This window comes from Babylonia areolata, chromosome 27 (genome assembly GCF_041734735.1).
Source record: "Babylonia areolata isolate BAREFJ2019XMU chromosome 27, ASM4173473v1, whole genome shotgun sequence".
NCBI classification, from domain to species: Eukaryota; Metazoa; Mollusca; class Gastropoda; order Neogastropoda; family Buccinidae; genus Babylonia; species Babylonia areolata.
In genome coordinates, this window is record NC_134902.1 from 38,024,684 (window position 1) to 38,041,623 (window position 16,940).

The following is a 16,940-nucleotide window of genomic DNA, read 5'->3' on the forward strand; positions in this document are numbered from 1 at the left end:
ACACAGACAGTAGGACACTAAAAATTACACAGACCAGGGAAGGGCTGTGGAATGTTCCATACAGACTCACAGACAGTAGGACACTAAAAATTACACAAACCGGGAAGGGCTGTGGAATGTTCCATACAGACTCACTGACAGTAGGGCACTAAAAACTACACAGACCGGGAAGGGCTGTGGAATGTTCCATACAGAAGCACAGACAGTAGGGCACTAAAAATTACACAAACCGGGAAGGGCTGTGGAATGTTCCATACAGACTCACAGACAGTAGGACACTAAAAACTACACAAACCGGGAAGGGCTGTGGAATGTTCCATACAGACTCACTGACAGTAGGACACTAAAAACTACACAGACCAGGAAGGGCTGTGGAATGTTCCATACAGACTCACTGACAGTAGGACACTAAAAACTACACAAACCGGGAAGGGCTGTGGAATGTTCCATACAGACTCACAGACAGTAGGACACTAAAAACTACACAGACCAGGAAGGGCTGTGGAATGTTCCATACAGACTCACAGACAGTAGGACACTAAAAACTACACAAACCGGGAAGGGCTGTGGAATGTTCCATACAGACTCACAGACAGTAGGACACTAAAAACTACACAAACCGGGAAGGGCTGTGGAATGTTCCATACAGACTCACAGACAGTAGGACACTAAAAACTACACAGACCAGGAAGGGCTGTGGAATGTTCCATACAGACTCACTGACAGTAGGACACTAAAAACTACACAAACTGGGAAGGGCTGTGGAATGTTCCATACAGACTCACTGACAGTAGGACACTAAAAACTACACAGACCAGGGAAGGGCTGTGGAATGTTCCATACAGAATCATTGACAGTAGGACACTAAAAACTACACAGACCAGGGAAGGGCTGTGGAATGTTCCATACAGACTCACTGACAGTAGGACACTAAAAACTACACAAACTAGGAAGGGCTGTGGAATGTTCCATACAGACTCACAGACAGTAGGACACTAAAAACTACACAGACCAGGAAGGGCTGTGGAATGTTCCATACAGACTCACAGACAGTAGGACACTAAAAACTACACAGACCAGGGAAGGGCTGTGGAATGTTCCATACAGACTCACAGACAGTAGGACACTAAAAACTACACAGACCAGGGAAGGGCTGTGGAATGTTCCATACAGACTCACAGACAGTAGGACACTAAAAACTACACAGACCAGGGAAGGGCTGTGGAATGTTCCATACAGACTCACAGACAGTAGGACACTAAAAACTACACAGACCAGGGAAGGGCTGTGGAATGTTCCATACAGACTCACAGACAGTAGGACACTAAAAACTACACAAACCAGGAAGGGCTGTGGAATGTTCCATACAGACTCACTGACAGTAGGACACTAAAAACTACACAAGCGGGGAAGGGCTGTGGAATGTTCCATACAGACTCACAGACAGTAGGACACTAAAAACTACACAAACTGGGAAGGGTTGTACAATGTTGTGCACCAACTCACAGAGAGTAGGACTTCCACAGGTAGGGGTTCTGGATTCGAACAATGCGAGTGATGTCGGCGGCGGGGAACAGCATGTGTTCGTGGAACCGCACAGCCACGTTGATGTACTCTTCAGAGTTGGGCTCCAGGGGAACCGCCACCACCTCAACCAGGTTCTGTGACAGGGAGAAACCATATCCTGATTCTTATAATGCACTGTATTGCACTGCACTTACGAGGAAGGTGACAGAATGGTTAAGACGCTCATCTGCCAATACAGAGTCCAAGAGGGTCTGGGTTCGAATCACGCTCCCACCTGTTCTCCCACGTTTGACTGGAAAATCGAGTTGAGGGTCTAGTCATTCAGATTAGACGATAAACCGAGGTTCCATGTGCAGCATGCACTCAGTGCACTGAACAAGAACCCATGGCAACGAGAGAGAGAATTGTCCTCTGGCAAAATTCTGTTGAAGAAATCCACCCTGATAGGTACACAAATATATGCATGCACTCAAAGCCTGACAAAGTACGTTGGGTTATGCTGCTGGTCAGGCATCTGCCAAGTAGATGTGGTGTAGCGTATATGGATTTGTCTGAATGCAATGACGCCTACTTGAGAAACAAACTGTATTGCACTGTACTGTGTTGCACTGTTGTTGCACTGCATGGTGTTGCACTGTATGGTGTTGCACTGTCTGGTGTTGCATTGTGTCGTGCATGGTGTTGCACTGTGTCATGCATGGTGTTGCACTGTACTGTGTTGCACTGCATGGTGTTGCACTGCATGGTGTTGCACTATGTGGTGTTGCACTGTATGGTGTTGCACTGTGTGGTGTTGCACTGTATGGTGTTGCACTATGTGGTGTTGCATTGTATGGTGCTGCACTGTGTGGTGTTGCATTGTATGGTGCTGCACTATGTGGTGTTGAATTGTGTGGTGTTGCACTGTATGGTGTTGCACCGTATGGTGTTGCATTGTGTGGTGTTGCACTGTATGGTGTTGCACTGTATGGTGTTGCACTGCATGGTGTTGCACTGTATGGTGTTGCACTGTATGGTGTTGCACCGTATTGTGTTGCACTGTATGGTGTTGCACTGTATGGTGTTGCACTGTTGCACCGTATTGTGTTGCACTGTATGGTGTTGCACTGTATTGTGTTGCACTGTTGCACTGTATTGTGTTGCACTGTATTGTGTTGCACTGTATTGTGTTGCACTGTATGGTGTTGCACTGTATTGTGTTGCACTGTATTGTGTTGCACTGTATGGTGTTGCACTGTATTGTGTTGCACTGTTGCACCGTATTGTGTTGCACTGTATGGTGTTGCACTGTATTGTGTTGCACTGTTGCACTGTATTGTGTTGCACTGTATTGTGTTGCACTGTATTGTGTTGCACTGTATGGTGTTGCACTGTATTGTGTTGCACTGTATTGTGTTGCACTGTATGGTGTTGCACTGTATTGTGTTGCACTGTTGCACCGTATTGTGTTGCACTGTATTGTGTTGCACTGTATTGTGTTGCACTGCATGGTGTTGCACTGTATGGTGTTGCACTGTATAGTGTTGCACTGTATAGTGTTGCACTGTATGGTGTTGCACTGTATAGTGTTGCACTGTATAGTGTTGCACTGTATAGTGTTGCATTGTATAGTGTTGCACTGTGTGGTGTTGCACTGTATAGTGTTGCACTGTATAGTGTTGCACTGTATAGTGTTGCACTGTATGGTGTTGCACCGTATGGTGTTGCACTGTATGGTGTTGCACCGTATTGTGTTGCACTGTATGGTGTTGCACTGTATGGTGTTGCACTGCATGGTGTTGCACTGTGTGGTGTTGCACCGTATGGTGTTGCACTGTATGGTGTTGCACTGTATGGTGTTGCACTGCATGGTGTTGCACTGTATGGTGTTGCACTGCATGGTGTTGCACTGCATGGTGTTGCACTGTGTGGTGTTGCACTGTATGGTGTTGCACTGCATGGAGTTGCACTGTACGGTGTTGCACTGTGTGGTGTTGCACTGCATGGTGTTGCACTGTGTGGTGTTGCACTGTTTGGTGTTGCACTTTAATATTTAAGGCCAGACACGGTAGTACAAAAACGTATGAAATAAACTTGAAGTTTATGGCTTTCTGTGACATGGTATGCAAAGATATTGCACTAAACATCTCTAAAAAGGTCATTTTGTGCAATTTGTCATGACGGTTTCCATGGAAACGAATCCAAAATGGCCGACAAACAAAAAAAATTGAAAGCTTAGAACTTCGGTACCTTTATAGATATGTTATTTCTGTTTGTTTTATTTGGTTTATTTGTATTTGTTCTTTATTATAGTACAGTGGTATTTTGGAATTTGAATAAATACATTTATTATTATTTTTTTGTTGAAATGTGTATAAATTCCTTGACATAATTTTTTTTCAAATGAGTGTATATTCATTCTTTTACTATTACTATACAAACCACCACACTATAATAAAGATGAATACACAAAGAAAGAAAGTACCAAGTTTGAACATGCTATCTTTTAAAGTTTTTGAGCATTAGCATTTTGAAAAATGGTATTACGAGGACAAAACACAAAACTGAGAAAACAGGAAAAGAAAGAGATGTGCTTGTACTCACAAGAAATCACACATGTTGATGCTGTTTGAAGCTTTATATAAATGAATATAGTACCCATGTGAAACAGACTATAAAGATTAGATGTTGAAGAAGCAAATTATGCGAAAAAACGAAAATCACAAAAAATCATGATTTTGGTCAAAATTTCATTACCGTGTCTGGCCTTAAAGCTATGTTGTTTTTTTGTTTTTAGCATGATTAAAAATAAATTATTGTATTCAAGATAACAACACCACTTAATTCATGTTTTTTAAATAATATATATATATATAACATATAAACATAAACCAGTCTACAACAGGCTGACTGTAACTGAAAAACAATTGATTCAATTTTTCTTTTATGTTCATTCTAGTTAATTCAGTATCCACTTTAGAGTATCCATATGCAGTAAACACAGCGATGGTGCAGTTAGTGTCACTGTATGTGTTTGGACTTCAACTTGTATTTCTTTTCTTTTAATTGTGAACAAGAAAAACAATGTCATGTCGTCATCTTACCAAACAGCCTATGTGCTGGCAACTGGGAAGCTGTAATAGGAGGAGTTTGTATTATACTCCATGTTTGGTGATACATGTACTTACCATGTCAAACTGATGCAAACTAGGCCTATCGGTTTCCTCTGCTTGGCCAAATTTCGCGCGGCTAACAGTGAAAAGACGCCCCTTCTTGCCCGGTCCACTCTTAGCCAATCAAACGCCTCTAAAAGCTATAAGCGCTGAATCATTCCTTTGGCCAAGGCTCTCCACGCCATCTTGTCAGGTTTTCGCTCTGTCTCGTCTTACGCTTTTTTTGGCTATTAAGTGTGTTCATTTGGCCTTATTTTGCTGCATGCGGCTTGTCTGTATATTATTCTTACGTTCTGTGTACTCGTTTCGACTCGGCCCCCTCGATTCGTTCGTTTATTTCTACCTCTAAGTCGATCCTGTCTTTCCTTTCTCTGTTGGGGATCAGATTTTCGCTGGGTGCCTACGCGTGGGTACCATGCCTCGTGTGCCATCCTACGAAGGCAGGGATCATGATGCTGGGACTGAGACTCGGCAAGAGACTCTCATGGTGTTTTTGGATCGGGATCGAACCTCAATGAAATCAACTGTTAATGATCTGGACATAATTATGGTTTAAATCAGAACACTTTCAACCTATTATTGGTATGACTGTGAAGAGTTTTTTTCCTACTATGTTTAATCCAAATTTGGTATTGGCAAACAATGTATTTCCAGAGAAAATACCAATGTTAAAAGTTTATCACGGACACACAGACATAAATACAGACACACACAAACAAAGACAACCAAACACCTGGTTACAACACAAACTCACTTTGTTTACACAAGTGAGTCAATAAAGGAATTTTTTTTTTTTAATCACCAAAAGGCCAACACCAAGACTTTACAAGAGAGAGAAACCCTCCCAGCCAAGCCGTCAGTCTCACCTTGCTGTTGTCCATGTGGGTCCAGTGCTCAGGGAAATCGCTGCGTGCCTGGCTCTCACCGCTGGCTGATGCCCGACGCTTACTGCTGCTGCTGGTGCTGGACACCCCCTCCCTCCTCTCCTCCACGTCCTTCATCCAGTCCATGAAGTCGTCACCCCCCTTCTTCCCTCCCACCTTGCCCTTCTCCTCCTCCTCCTCTTCCTCCTCGTCGTCCGCATCAGAGCTGGAGCTGTCCGACAGGCAGTGCAGGCGGGAGGAGATCTTAGCCTGTGGCGCCTTCTTGTGGGAGGAGGAGGAGGAGGACTTGCTGTGCTTGCTTGACTTGACGGCCCCATCCCCCCCATTGTTGTCGTCATCCCCGCCCTTGTGGGAGATGCTGTCCAGGTAGTCCACAAAGTCCTGGTCCAGCCTCTCCTGCAGAATCTCCACGATCAGGGAGGGCAGCGACTTCTTCAGCTCACCTGTGGGGAAAAAATACCCCCCATTTTCTCAATCACTCCTATATCCTCAATCACTCCTTTGTCCTCATTTATTCCGTGCCTTGGGCTTAAAACAGGTACACCTATGTCATTGTACTGTACTACACAGAAAAAAAGTACATTTTGTCACAAAACATTTCTGGGTGAAATTCTGGGCGCTCTCCCCATAAGAGTACATCCTACATTACAGCACCCCCACCCCCTTTTTTTTCCACCAACAAGTGTATTTGTTTTAAAATCAAAGTGGAATTTATACAGAAATTTGCCAGGGACAACCCTTACGTTGCTGTGGGTTCTTTTACCTCTGCTAAGAGCATGCTACACAAGGGACCTTGGTCTATCATCTCATCCAAATGACTTGCATCCAGAACACCACTCAAAGTCTTGTGGAGCGGAAGAAAATACTAGCATGTGTGGGATACAAACCAGTGTCCTCAGATTCCCTCGCTTCCTAGGTGATGCGTCATCGCTAGGCAACCACTCCACATGTTTTCTGATTCAGGGCTGGGTTGCATAAGTGATCGTAGCAGCACTAAGTTTGCTTCACTTGTGGAAATGCCCGGAGTGTACACAGTTAGTGTGGACTGAACATTCTTCATGTTGGGCTAATGCAACCCAGGCCAGCATATTAGATGTGAGGGAAATGAAACAATATGCACAGAGCTCTGTCTTTCTAATCAATCAAGAAGTGAAACTGTAATTTTTAAGGTGAAGGTAAAAGGAAACAAATTCGCTCATTTCAAATTTTATTTTTATCTGTTTTATTTTATTTTTTTAGGTTTTTTTACGTTCTTTTCTTTTTTGCAAACGAGGGGCAAAAGTAGTTAAGCAAGGTTATGTCCTCTTTATTTCTTTCAATGGCTTTCATACCATATGACAACTATTTTACTATTTTTAGTTCTGGCTTGTCACTGTTTTAACATTTCATCACATAACTAATAGGAGGAGTCTGAATTATACTCCCTGTTTGGTGATACATATACTTACCATGTCAAACTGATGCAAACCGATAGACCTAGTTTGCATCAGTGTGACATGGTACAGTATATGACACCAAAAATTCTATTAATAAATCAGTAAATGTGGAAAAAAAAGAAAAGAAAAAAAAAGTATCTTTATTAGCAATGATCAATCTGACGGCATACTGGCATCAGTATCAATCACCACAAAACAAGCCAGACTTAGTCACTATTAATCATCATTCAGTACAGACACATGTACTCACTCAAGCTGTAGTAATTGTTGCAGTCCTCCACAATACACATCAGGGAATCCTGCGACACAGTTCCAAACAGCAACCATTAGCAAAACACTACGCCCTTGAGATCTAAGGGGAAAAAAAAAAACACAAAAAAAACAGTATACGGTTATTTTCAGTGTTGCACCACCACCTCCAGTCTGTTGTAACATTACCCATGATCAGGTACGGTTCCTTCTATCAAACAGCAAGATTTGCTTACCTTTATATAATAATAACATACACTTCAACTTCCAGCAGAATTAGGTCAAGGCCTACTACAAACAAGACCAAGTAACTGCTCACACAAATCACTCTTTTAATTAATCGAAAACCTGAATCAGTTCTGCCCAATGTAAACAAGTTACTGTTTGATGAGAATCAGTTCTGCCAGGATCCTTTTAGTTTGGAGGTAGACTAAAATTTGACTGTTTTTAACTAGTGGTAAGAAGTTCAAAACATAAAGAGAGCAAAAAAGCACACAAAAAGTTGAAAATTTTAAAAACTCAGAGGCAGATTGTAAGAGGTTAAAAGATGCAGTCTTTATTTTTTGTAGAAATCTGTGATAGGACAAAGCATTGAATAATTTTCTTCAAGATGTCAACTCTTCCTCTATACATATGCAATATGGAGGTAAAGAAACCATTATCATAATTCATTGCTATAAAAATTTATATTCTTAATTGTTGATACTGTCCACACTAGAGTGTTTACTAGTTCTAAGTCATTGTTAAAAAGTATTTCGAACTCTTTCACAGCCATGTTTCTATGTGAAAAACACTCCCCAGTGAAAAATATTTTAGAAACGATGCTCTCAGTCTCAGGCTTTGGATCATGTCATAACAACCCAAAGAACTTGTTCACTTCAAACCAGGTCAGGAAGCAAAGGTTAGTTAATGTTCTACTGGTGTGGGGAAACTGACTGCAGCTGTCAATGTGGACAGAAGTCGCCTATGGTGGTGCACTGTCTGAGTCAACTAAAGTCGCCTACGGCGGTGAAAGAGTAAAAAGTGTGCTGACCACTGCTGTCCCCACCACTACTGTGGCCCGCTCCTCACCTTCTGTTTACCGGACAGAACGAGGCGGGCCTGGATCAGCAGACAGCGGCCGCACGCTGCGTGGCTCAAGTTGCACTGGGACAGACGGCACTCCTCCCCCTCGCTCCTATCCCCTTCCAGCCTCCCGCACCGTGCACATGTCATGGCCGCACCTGGGTCCGACCCCCAGTCCTGCTCTCCCGCCTTAGAGCTGCCGGCCACAGCGTCACTGTCATCGCTGCGCCACTTTGACCACTGAGCCATTGGGGCCGAAGCAGCCTGTGTCCCATTCCGGTCCTTGGAGGTGGTCACAGGACAGCTGGAGGAGTGGGTCAGGGAGGCGGGAGGGGCCTGGGAGGAGGTGGGAGCAGAGGAGGAGGAGGACAGCATGGAGAAGAACTGCGAAGGACCCAGAATATGCAGCCGTGGAGGGGGTGAGGGGGTACGAAGAGAGGAGGAGGAAGGGGGGGAAGAGGAGGAGGAGGAGGAGGAGGGAGCAGGCCTGGTGGTGGTGAAGCAAATACTGTTGTGCTTGAGGACGCGTTTCCGGGGTGGGAGGCTGGCTGCATCCAGAGAGCTGAGGGAGGTGGGGTTAGGACGCTTGGTCCCCCTCTCCCCAACCCCCACCCCTGAGCTGGAGGCTGTGTCCACGCCCTCCCCCGGCCTGCCACTCACAGTGCCGCTGCTGCATGGCGCCTTGGGGTCCGGCGTGGAAGACGCAGCGTGAGCACCCTGCAGGGACACGACAGACGTGGCCGGGATGGAGGAGGAAGACGATAACGATGATGGCATCATGTTCAGGATGGAGGAGCAGTCGTCAAACAGTTTGTCCAGGAAGTCCAGGCTGTGTCGTCGCCCTGACGACAGTCCTGCCGCCCCACTGCTGCTGCTGCTTCCTGGCTGGGGATGGGCCGCCCCTCCTCCCGCTGCACACACTGGCACCGACTTCAAGGAGGAGGCGCCACTGCTGCTGCCTGGCCACAACCCCCCCATAGACACCGCCGTCTTCACAGATACTCCAGCACCGACAGGTGTGGCCACGCTGACCGACACCTGCTGAGTTAGCGACATAGACGGAATCACTGACACCTGAGCACTGACGGACTGCGGAGGGCCCACAGACGGAGACTGGCTGGACGCCCCTGAGGAGGCCGGGGCAGAGGACAGGGCGGGAGGGGGACCCGTCATACCCGGGGAGTGGGGGAGGGGGGTGGTGTGTGTCATCAGCAGAGTGCTGGATGAGGTGGGGGTGGTGCTGGAGGACACCTGGGGAGGAGGGGGGGTAAGCCCTGAGACCTGAATGCTGAAAGACGCTGGGCTGGAGGAGGAAGAAGAGGGGAGAGGAGCACCAATAGCATGGCTGTCTCTGCACTTGTCTATCACAGGAGGGGGCCCCGTAAGGGGCTGTGACTTCACCGCTGACCCTGTGACCCCAGACTGAACGCTGGCAGGGGTCATGGAGGTCAAGGGCGGAGGGAGGACCGATGTGGTCGGCTGCCCGCAGGTGGTAGTGGAGGTGGAGGGGAGGGCCAGATCCAGCCAGCCGGACATGGATGGGGAGGAAGGGGGAGAGGTGAGGGGAGAGGGAGGGTGAACGACGCCGACGCTCCCCCCAGCTTTGCTCTTCCCCCGCCGCTTCCTCCTGAAGGCCAGAAGGACGCCCGCCTTGCGCGACTCATCATCGTCGCCATCCACCTCCTCACTCAGGTCATCGCTGTTGCCGTCATCACCGTCACTGTTGTCCATGATGCCATCGCTCTTCTCACCATCGTCGTCACTGTTGTCTGGGTCATCGTCTGTATTGGCCACATCACTGTTCCTGCCGGCAGTGTTGTCCAGACGGTCACTGTCGTCGCTGCTGCTACTGTCGTCACTGCTGCTGGTGGACTGCAGGTCACTGAGGGCCGAGGAGAAGATGGAGCGTCTGGCCATCTTGCCGCGCAGGGTCAGCAGGGTCTTGTCCCGCTGGCTGAGGTCCAGGGGGCTGGAGGTGGGGTGGAACGAGAACAACGTCTGCCGAGCGTCCCCTGAGGTCAGCACCACCTTGCCCTCCCTCCCCAGGCCCCCGCCACCCCCTCCCCGCGAACTCTGACAGCCGGCGGCCAGCCCCGACAGGGTGCCGGACACTGAGGGCAAGGTCAGGTCACCACCGCTGCTGCTGCTGGACAGGGTCGCCAGGTCAGAGGCCACTGTGGCCAAGGTCAGGGTCGCCGCCGCTGCCAGGTTAGCGGTCGTGCCGTCCGCCGTCATGCCCAGGTCGCTCCCTGTGCCCAGAGACAAGTCTGAACCCAGGACCGGCACTGACAGCTTGGCCTGGCCCAGGTCCCCCGAGACAGGCACCACAGGGTTGGTGGTGATGGGGAGGGAGGGTGGCGTGGAGGAGTTCAGGAGGTCCGACATGGTGCAAAAGGCCCCGGACAGACCACTGCCCCCGGAAATGGGGGGCACGTCCCCCCCCGGGCAGGTGGTGGGGGCTGGGGGGGGCGCAGGGGTGGAGGTGGGGGAGGGGAGGGTGAAGGAGTCCAGGTCCATGGCCAGCGCATCGTCCCAGGAGGCGGGGGGCAGGGGGGGTGGGGGCGCAGGGCAGGTGGAGACAAAGATGACATCGTCCTGCTCCTCTGTCTCGTCGATGGTGATGGGTGGGGCCTTCTCCTCCTTGATGTACTGCACATCATCGCTGTCCTCCTCCTCGTCTGAACACACAAAATGTCACCAACATCACCATCAGCAGCAATAATCCCATCAATGCCACTCACATTTATGGGCTGCAACTTTCACATTCACCCATATGCTAAATTTCAAGTGGATTTTTATGTGCATGACCATTTTTATTTTTACCTCAACACGCATACAGCCACACTCTTTTTTCAGGAGTATGCATGCTGTGTACGTTTGTGTTTACATCAATCAACCCACTAAACACTGGTTACACCGTAGGATCTTTAACATGAACATCTGATAACCTGGAAGGTCAAACAAACGTGTCCCCTTAACCCACCAGTTGCCATGACCAGGGTTCAAATGAAGGACCCTCAGAATAAAAGTAACCACTCAGCAGTTGCATCCATCATCACCATCATTCCCTTCACTGCCCTCAACATGATGGAGTCTCCCGTCGGTCCGACAGATGAGGAGGCAGGCAGGCTTATCTGTCGGTGTGTGTCCTCATATGGGAGAAGAGGCCGATTCTGGATGCACAGCACTTCTCACAGGTGTTGCAAGGGAAAACGTCTCCAGAAATTGAGCCCTGCTTCCTTCGCTCACGCTTCTCCTTAATGGCCAGCATTCTCTTGTTTTCAAACATCTTTATGCCACTAGAGCACAGCATCCTCCAGCGACAGCGGTCAAGGGCATCAGTTTCCCAGGAAGCGATGTCTATGTCACAGGCTTTGAGGTTTGTCTTTAAGGTGTCCTTGAAGCGCTTGCAGGGTCTTCCAAGTTCACGGTGGCCTTCCTTCAGCTGGCCATACAAAAGCATCTTCGGGATCCTGCTGTCTGTCATGCAGACAACGTGTCCTGTCCAGCATAGCTGGCACTGGATCAGCAGGCTTCCGATGCTGGGCAGGCCGCTCCTCTCTAGGACCTGGAGGCTGGAGACCCTGTCTTGCCACTTTATGCCGAGGATCTTTCGTAGGCATCTCTGGTGAAACTGCTCAAGTTGTTGAATGTAACCACTCAGCAGTTGCATCCATCATCACCATCATTCCCTTCACTGCCTTCACTGGCCATCTTCAACTGAGGCACAAGTGTCACTGATCTGCTCACTGGCTGACAGACAGGACAGAATGGAACAAGAGGGAAGAAGCAAGAGACAGACAGACACTGAGACAGATACACAGAGAGAGGCAGAGAGACAGAGAGACAGAGAGAGAGAGAGAGAGAGAGAGAAAGATGCAGCAGATTGTGTGGAGGGAAACAGAGACTTGGTCAAATCTCTCATTAGTTTGAAAACTCCATGAAGTCCTGGTTTCAGGATCATCTAAAATGGGCACTCTGTAGAACAAAATGATGAACTGAAGCCACAGGACTGTTCTCAATCATGCAATGTAAACTAAAGTACACCTGGTAAACTGCATATCTTCCTTAGCAAGCTTTGTTTCATTTTCAATGGAAAGGTTGTTGTTTTTTTATATTACAATACAGATTCATTAATAAAGAAATGTTGCAATGTTTCAGTTCAGTTACTCAAGGAGGCATCACTAGGTTCAGACAAATCCATATATGCTGCACTTATCTGCCAGGCAGATGGCTGACCAGCAGTGTAACGCAATGTGCTTAGTCAGGCCTTGAGGGAAAATAAAATAAAATGAAGTAAAATTAATTACTTAAACAAATAAATGGTTAAGCCATTCAATTAATGATTAAATAAATAAAAATAATAAGTAAAAAGAGAAATGAAAATAAAACAAAAATAATTGAAAAAAATATAATATACATACATATATATATAGAAAGAAAAAAGATAAAGGAATAATAATATGACTAACAATCATAATATGATTATCAATAAATAAATAAACAAATAAATGTAGATAAACACACACACACAAAGATGCATTCACACACACACACACACACACACAATTGGACACTCAGCTTCTTAAAACCCATACCAAAATGAGGGGAAGGATCATTGTCTGGTGAGCAAAGTTTTGAAAAAATATGTATCCACTTGAACCTTAGCTAAAACCACTCAGAGCATTTTAAAGAATACATTTTCACTGAACTTAGGTAGATATCACTCAGAGCCTACATTTTATGTTTTGTTTTTTGTATGTATTTAAAACACACACACACACACACACACATACACACACGCACACACAAATAACCATTCGGCTACTGTTCCAGTCTGAATATTCTTTGATATCTCAAAACACCCACTTCCAGAACCACGCAACCACCAGAAATACATTGCTGCTGAACTGTGGCCTAGAGGCTGAGCAACAATATGACAGCTTGCCAGAGGCACAAGTCAACACAGGGGGTGTTCATATCCGTGAAGATGATCGAACATCCTGGGGGGTCTACAGGCTGCCCACTTTCTCACCGAGTGATCACTATCACGCTCACCACTTTCCACAGTGTCTAGTTCATCAACAACAACACTATCACGCTCACCACTTTCCACAGTGTCTAGCTCATCAACAACAACACTATCACGCTCACCACTTTCCAAAGTGTCTAGCTCATCAACAACACTATCACGCTCACCTCTTTCCAAAGTGTCTAGCTCTTCAACAACACTATCACGCTCACCTCTTTCCAAAGTGTCCAGCTCATCAACAACAACACTATCACACTCACCTCTTTCCAAAGTGTCTAGCTCATCAACAACACTATCACGCTCACCTCTTTCCAAAGTGTCTAGCTCATCAACAACACTGTCACACTCACCACTTTCCAGAGTGTCTAGCTCATCAACAACACTGTCACGCTCACCACTTTCCAAAGTGTCTAGCTCATCAACAACACTGTCACACTCACCACTTTCCAGAGTGTCTAGTTCATCAACAACACTATCACGCTCACCACTTTCCAGAGTGTCTAGCTCATCAACAACACTGTCACACTCACCACTTTCCAGAGTGTCTAGCTCATCAACAACAACACTATCACGCTCACCACTTTCCAGAGTGTCTAGCTCATCAACAATAAACACTATCACACTCACCACTTTCCAGAGTGTCTAGCTCATCAACAACAACACTATCACGCTCACCACTTTCCAGAGTGTCTAGCTCATCAACAACACTGTCACGCTCACTTCTTTCCAGAGTGTCTAGCTCATCAACAACAACACTGTCACGCTCACCACTTTCCAGAGTGTCTAGCTCATCAACAACAACACTATCACGCTCACCACTTTCCAGAGTGTCTAGCTCATCAACAATAAACACTATCACGCTCACCACTTTCCAGAGTGTCTAGTTCATCAACAACAACACTGTCACGCTCACCACTTTCCAAAGTGTCTAGGTCATCAACAACAACACTGTGACGCTCACCACTTTCCAGAGTGTCTAGCTCATCAACAACACTGTCACGCTCACCACTTTCCAAAGTGTCTAGCTCATCAACAACACTGTCACACTCACCACTTTCCAGAGTGTCTAGTTCATCAACAACACTATCACGCTCACCACTTTCCAGAGTGTCTAGCTCATCAACAACACTGTCACACTCACCACTTTCCAGAGTGTCTAGCTCATCAACAACAACACTATCACGCTCACCACTTTCCAGAGTGTCTAGCTCATCAACAATAAACACTATCACGCTCACCACTTTCCAGAGTGTCTAGCTCATCAACAACAACACTATCACGCTCACCACTTTCCAGAGTGTCTAGCTCATCAACAATAAACACTATCACGCTCACCACTTTCCAGAGTGTCTAGCTCATCAACAACAACACTGTCACGCTCACCACTTTCCAGAGTGTCTAGCTCATCAACAACAACACTATCACGCTCACCACTTTCCAGAGTGTCTAGCTCATCAACAACAACACTATCACGCTCACTTCTTTCCAAAGTGTCTAGTTCATCAACAACAACACTGTCACGCTCACCTCTTTCCAAAGTGTCTAGCTCATCAACAACAACACTATCACGCTCACCACTTTCCACAGTGTCTAGCTCATCAACAACAACACTGTCACGCTCACCTCTTTCCAAAGTGTCTAGCTCATCAACAACAACACTATCACGCTCACCACTTTCCAGAGTGTCTAGCTCATCAACAACACTATCACGCTCACCACTTTCCAGAGTGTCTAGCTCATCAACAACACTATCACGCTCACCTCTTTCCAGAGTGTCTAGCTCATCAACAACACTATCACGCTCACCTCTTTCCAGAGTGTCTAGCTCATCAACAACACTATCACGCTCACCACTTTCCAAAGTGTCTAGCTCATCAACAACACTATCACGCTCACCTCTTTCCAGAGTGTCTAGCTCATCAACAACACTATCACGCTCACCTCTTTCCAGAGTGTCTAGCTCATGAACAACAACACTATCACGCTCACCACTTTCCAGAGTGTCTAGCTCATCAACAACAACACTGTCACGCTCACCACTTTCCAGAGTGTCTAGCTCATCAACAACAACACTATCACGCTCACCAACTGAGCGTCTAAGCTGATCACTACCGTCATTTCCTAAGTGTTCTAAACCTGACTCGTACTGGGCAACAACAGATAACAGCAAATGCCAGCACTGACAAAACAATTGACAGAAAGCGTGACTTTCAAGTGAAGCAAGCACACTTCACAAAGGAAAGACAGGTGTTCGTGTCAGTGCCTGGCTGATGAGCAGATGGAAGTGTTCTGTCCGCCACTTATAAATCTGAATAAACCTGCATCACATTCCAGTTATCAACTTATGGCTGTTTTCAGTGTTTGGGACAAGGGTGTGAATTTCTGAGACCCAAAGAGACTTACAAACAGATTGTGTCAGCCCTGTGTTAGCAAACCTACAGTATTTTTGGAAAAAAACGATTCATGACCGAGATAAATACCAAATAAATAATTTTCTATAACACAAATTATAGACTATTCACTGCTTCACTTTCAAGGAGACAAAAGTGTGGGAATGGATACATTCAAGCTACACCTGCTTGAAAAAAACAAAAAAAACAAAAAACAAAAACAAAAAAAAACAACCCAGAAGAATGCAGGGCAGGAGGGAGGGCACTGAGGGAGGGAGGAGGCAAGGGGGAGGGGGGAGGGCAATGGAGAAGGGAGGAGGGGGAGGGAGGGCACTGAGAAAGGGAGGAGGGGATGGAGAGGGGGAGGGGGAGGGCAATGGAGAAGGAAGGAGGGGGAGGAGGGGGGAGGGCACTGAGGAAGGGAGGAGGGGAGGGAGGAGGCAGGGGGGAGGGCAATGGAGAAGGGAGGAGGGGGAGGGCACTGAGGAAGGGAGGAGGGGAGGGAGGAGGCAGGGGGGAGGGGGAGGGCAATGGAGAAGGGAGGAGGGGGAGGGCACTGAGGAAGGGAGGAGGGGAGGCAGGTGGCAAGGGGGGAGGGGGGAGGGCAATGGAGAAGGGAGGAGGGCACTGAGGAAGGGAGGAGGGGAGGGAGGAGGCAAGGGGGAGGGGGGAGGGCAATGGAGAAGGGAGGAGGGGGAGGGCACTGAGGAAGGGAGGAGGGGAGGGAGGAGGCAGGGGGGAGGGGGAGGGCAATGGAGAAGGGAGGAGGGGGAGGGCACTGAGGAAGGGAGGAGGGGAGGCAGGTGGCAAGGGGGGAGGGGGGAGGGCAATGGAGAAGGGAGGAGGGGGAGGGCACTGAGGAAGGGAGGAGGGGAGGCAGGTGGCAAGGGGGGAGGGGGGAGGGCAATGGAGAAGGGAGGAGGGCACTGAGGAAGGGAGGAGGGGAGGCAGGTGGCAAGGGGGGAGGGGGGAGGGCAATGGAGAAGGGAGGAGGGCACTGAGGAAGGGAGGAGGGGAGGGAGGAGGCAAGGGGGAGGGGGGAGGGCAATGGAGAAGGGAGGAGGGGGAGGGCACTGAGGAAGGGAGGAGGGGAGGGAGGAGGCAAGGGGGAGGGGGGAGGGCAATGGAGAAGGGAGGAGGGGGAGGGCACTGAGGGAGGAGGGGGAGGGCACTGAGGAAGGAAGGAGGGGAGGGAGGAGGCAAGG

At 47.8% G+C, this 16,940-nt stretch overlaps 1 protein-coding gene across 1 annotated transcript in view; it reads right to left on the minus strand.

Annotated features, from left to right (window-relative positions):
* LOC143300944 (uncharacterized) overlaps positions 1 to 16,940 on the minus strand; it is a 46,667-nt gene that overhangs the window by 12,076 nt on the left and 17,651 nt on the right. Inside the window, exons 2-5 of the mRNA XM_076614893.1 lie at positions 8,320 to 10,991; positions 7,250 to 7,298; positions 5,546 to 6,006; positions 1,507 to 1,661 (exon numbers count right to left, since the gene is read on the minus strand). Coding sequence (XP_076471008.1) covers positions 1,507 to 1,661; positions 5,546 to 6,006; positions 7,250 to 7,298; positions 8,320 to 10,991 — 3,337 coding nt within the window. The remainder of the gene's footprint in view (positions 1 to 1,506; positions 1,662 to 5,545; positions 6,007 to 7,249; positions 7,299 to 8,319; positions 10,992 to 16,940) is intronic.